The 3981-nt window shown below is 45.1% G+C and overlaps 1 protein-coding gene across 1 annotated transcript; it reads right to left on the reverse strand.

Moving 5' to 3' along the window:
- Nucleotides 1-3188: 3188 nt before the first annotated feature.
- On the reverse strand, nucleotides 3189-3922 carry LOC119919392 (isthmin-1-like; the record flags this gene model as incomplete). The annotated part of the gene is given in 2 exon segments (XM_038739804.1): nucleotides 3189-3630; nucleotides 3632-3922. Coding segments are annotated over 2 exon segments (550 nt in total), but the record flags the coding sequence as incomplete, so codon positions are not given.
- Nucleotides 3923-3981: the final 59 nt, after the last annotated feature.

Raw genomic sequence — 3981 nt, forward strand, 5'->3', positions numbered from 1 at the left:
CCAATTGCATCTGAGTGAAACTGATTTCCACTGACTTCTACTAGCATGTGAAGCTAGCAGAGCATTTAAAACATGTGGTGGTACATTAGTCATAAGTTTAGCTCAATGAAAAGCCTGACTGAATATAATAACTCTTTTATGAGGGGGCAAAGCAGGTTTTTTTTTTCCTCTGTTGTCCTCATTTGTCCGACAGCATAGTGTGTGTGTGAGTTTATGAGCGGGTGCATGTTATTTTAGCTTTTGTTTGAACTGATATAGAAGACATGAGCCAGGGGAAGGTGCCACTCAAGCCATGACGCCCATCTCAACAAGATGGCGTTCATTGCATGGTGATACTATATGTCCAAGTGAATTAGAGCGTTTCGTTATGTGCTTTGTCATTGTTCTGCCGTAGATTGTGTGGCTGCAGATCCCTGTAGCATCTCAGCGATGTCCTGGCAGCAGGGGTTAAGTAAGGCACCCTGCCCTTTTCAGATGCTCCACAGCTACTTGACCTGTTTGTTCAGCTGTACACCCAGGAACATGTTTGCCCCCCACTCCTCCCCCACCACCACTCCTCCCCTGATTGTCTGTGCCAAAGATGCAAGCCTATGGCAGGCAGACTTCCAGCGGTCCCTCCCATTTTGTCCGTAGGGTTAGGGACATTAAGGGTGAAGGTTGAGAGGGAGGGATAGAGCGGCTAGATAAGCAACCTCCTGGTCCAGGTCAGCTATTCCAGATTAGAAGACCAAAGAAAAAGCTTTTAATTAGGTTTGCCGTGCCGTTAGGGCTCTGCGGTATTGTGGCCCAGACACTTCCTGCATTGTGCTACACCACCCATAAAGTAGCAGAGCAAGGGAGTGGGTAAAAGAAAGTGAGGGAGAGAAGCTAAAAATGATTCTGCCACATCTGTGCCACACCACAAAACAAAGAGCGGTTTTTTACCTACTAGAAGCCCTACACTGAGCTCCAGCACAGACAACAAACCACCTGGACTTGCTTAAATGGGAACGAGATTTCTGGAGAAAAGAGTTGAAGAACAGCTGAGCTTTCTCTTCATTTATTACAACATTAACCCATCCAAGTTTCCACAGCTTTCTTCTTCTTTTTAACTGTTTTCTTATTCCCACAGTTAGGTCTTGTGTGGTGCTCTACTGAGAAATCCCAGAGTCTGCCCTGTCAAACTAGGTCTAAAACAGAATACGTTGGACATAATTTCTTTCTCATAACAAAAATAGAGGCAAAATACCAACAATCATATCTTGGTGATGCTTAATGAGCCCTTTGGGATCCTTGACAATATACCACTAATATGGTGCTTTGCATCCTTTCAAACATACGAGAGTAGAGCCCTGGAAATAGCAACACCAAGCAAGGCCTCAGTGACGCCCCACAGCCAACACAAGTATTCTCTGTACTGTCTGGTCTACAGTACGTCTGCCCTCTCATCCATTTTCACACCAATTACACTAAACCTTGTATCAGTATTCCTACCTGCGCCTTGGAACGGGGATCAGGTTGTGCTTGTAGGGGAGGGGAGATGAAAAGTGAGGAGCGCATACGAGTAATTGCCTGCTTTCGAGACACGTGGAGCCTGTCTGGAGAAGAGATGGGGGGGGGGGTCAATTTGAGCCAGGCCCTAATGTTTCAAAATAAAGATGAACACCTCGCTTTGATCTTCATGTCCTGTTCAGCAGACAGTCTGCAAAGATAACGATCCGTGCCGGTTACTGTAATCTTAGCCCCAAACCATGCTTTTACTGAAGAGAGGGGCAGAAGACTTAAAAGGAGAGCTTTACCCACTGTGGGTCTGCTAGCACAGAGGGAGAAGAGAGTCTACATATGAAAAAGAATGTATCCGTGTGATTTGCAGCAAGTATTTGAGGGTGGGTTGTTGATAAAAGGCTCCGTTTGGAAGGAATGGGTTGAAGGACGCGTGTTGAGGAATTCTGTATGAATAGTGAAGCAACTAGGCGGTTGCAAGCAGCGCTTCAGGGGTGTGGAACGTGCTGGGGCCTGCTGCATTATAAAGACAAGCCCTGCACCCGGCCAGCTGTGCCGTACACAAGGCTGAAGGAATGAGAGCGCCATGAATGGCTTTCTCTGTGTGACAATGACTGCGGCACTCAGCGGAGAGGGGATGGTCAGAGGTCCTTGCTACGGACTGGCAGCATTGAGAGTGTGTGTATGTGTGCGAGTACATAAGTACAGTGAGAAATTACTCAGGAATGTGAGGATACATGCCAAAGACAAAGAATTTCAGTCGCATTCAAGGGAAACTTACCCACTGAAGAAATATAACAGTCCCATCAATAGGCATGAGAGCCACATAGGATGGAAGTAATAGAAGTCTTGTGCTTCTGTTCTAGGAGTTTGCTAGATGAATTTTCTGACAGCAGGAGAGAAATCTAACTTTGCTTGAAATTTTGTCACTTCACACAACAGATATTTGCCATGCAGACTGACAAACAAAGACTTTCCCTTTTCTAGCAACACATTCATTGGCTTTTAAAAAAAATTTATTTATAGATTTATATCACAAATCTTTCCGTACAGTTGAATTCACACATTCTTTGCGCTCTGTTACGGTTCAATCCTAACTTGAGACACATTTACGCACATTGATGGCGAAGTGTGCGCTAGAGAGGGATCTCAAGTCAGCATTCAGCCGTTTGTGAATCAGAAAACCACAGCCGTAGACACCCAACTCAGACACAGCTACAACTTAATAAATACTTTACAAAAATAATGCAGGCTTTTTACAATGAAGATCTGCCTCAGAGACAAAAAGTTGTAAATTAACGGTGAAAAAAAAAAAAAAAATGTGCATGCTAAATAAACTCACAAGCTTACATGGGAACCTGGATATTGTGAATGGCAACATGGAAGAAAATTGGATAACCCTGTTCTCTGTCCCGAAAGACCCCAACACATTCCTGAAGGATCTTATTATTCTATTACCACAGGCCTCTCAGATTCACCAAACATAAACAATCTATGGAGACGAACATGGACACAATCTAAACGAACATTCCTAGAATAATAATTTTCCCTTTTAGCAACATATAAACTCAGTTCACCCTTCAGCTGACACATTTTACTGGCAAATTTTTTCATTCATTTTTTCAGAGGCATATTTTACAAAACATAAAAAAGCAATGTTTTGTGCCTGGTTTTGGTGAAGTCAAGAAAGTTCCCTGTGAGCAAGTAAACGTTCTGACTGTTGGATTTTATTCCGCTTGGTTCAAAAGAGCAGCAAGTCTTGTTCCTCAGAGCCTAAAAGTCCATGTGTTATTTGACCTAAAACAGAATAAAAAATGATTTCAGCACAATTTTGAGGTTTAGCTGAATATTTAAGCAGTGTGTTTTTCCCCCTTTCACTCTACAGCGGGCTAGAATTCCCTCGCTTCTTCAAACTGTTTGTAGTAGTCCTCATCCTGAGGGTTGTCGGGACACTTCTGACCGTTGTTTGGCGGCCTGGCCTGGTTGTAGCGGCTCCAGTCTCCTTTGCAGATGATCCAGGGCAGGATGTCCACCTTATAGTGCAGGTCGGCTGAGAACTCTGTGCTGATAAGGTTGGGCGTGCCGGCCCCTTTGCCACGAGTGATGAGCTTCATGGCGTCGTCGTAGCAGCAGTGCTGTGCTGCAGCGTGGTGGACTCCACGTCAGCATGGAGCGGATGCAGTAGCGGGCCGTGGGCTTGTAGATCTCCAGTTTCTCTTTTGGCCCGCTGGCATCTTTCCAGCGGAAATCTCGGCGCGTGGGGGCATCGTGGACGTCCGCTGTGCTGTACGCCACCTCTGTTGGGTAAGAGCAAGGGCAGCTGGGGAGGTCGTTTGCCACCTTGGTCATGTACTTCTTCAAGAAGTCGCTCTTGCAGTTCATCCATCGCTCACAGCTGTCTGTGTCTGGAAGAAATGAAGACAAATTAAATGCTACATCTCTTTCCCCACAGATGAAACAGCAGCGTGAGAAGGTGCAATATTTAATATGAAGGTGTGT

This window comes from Micropterus salmoides, unplaced genomic scaffold (assembly GCF_014851395.1).
Source record: "Micropterus salmoides isolate LMB-PRFRI ecotype aquatic unplaced genomic scaffold, ASM1485139v1 Ms_hic_scaffold_2715, whole genome shotgun sequence".
Classification (NCBI taxonomy): Eukaryota; Metazoa; Chordata; class Actinopteri; order Centrarchiformes; family Centrarchidae; genus Micropterus; species Micropterus salmoides.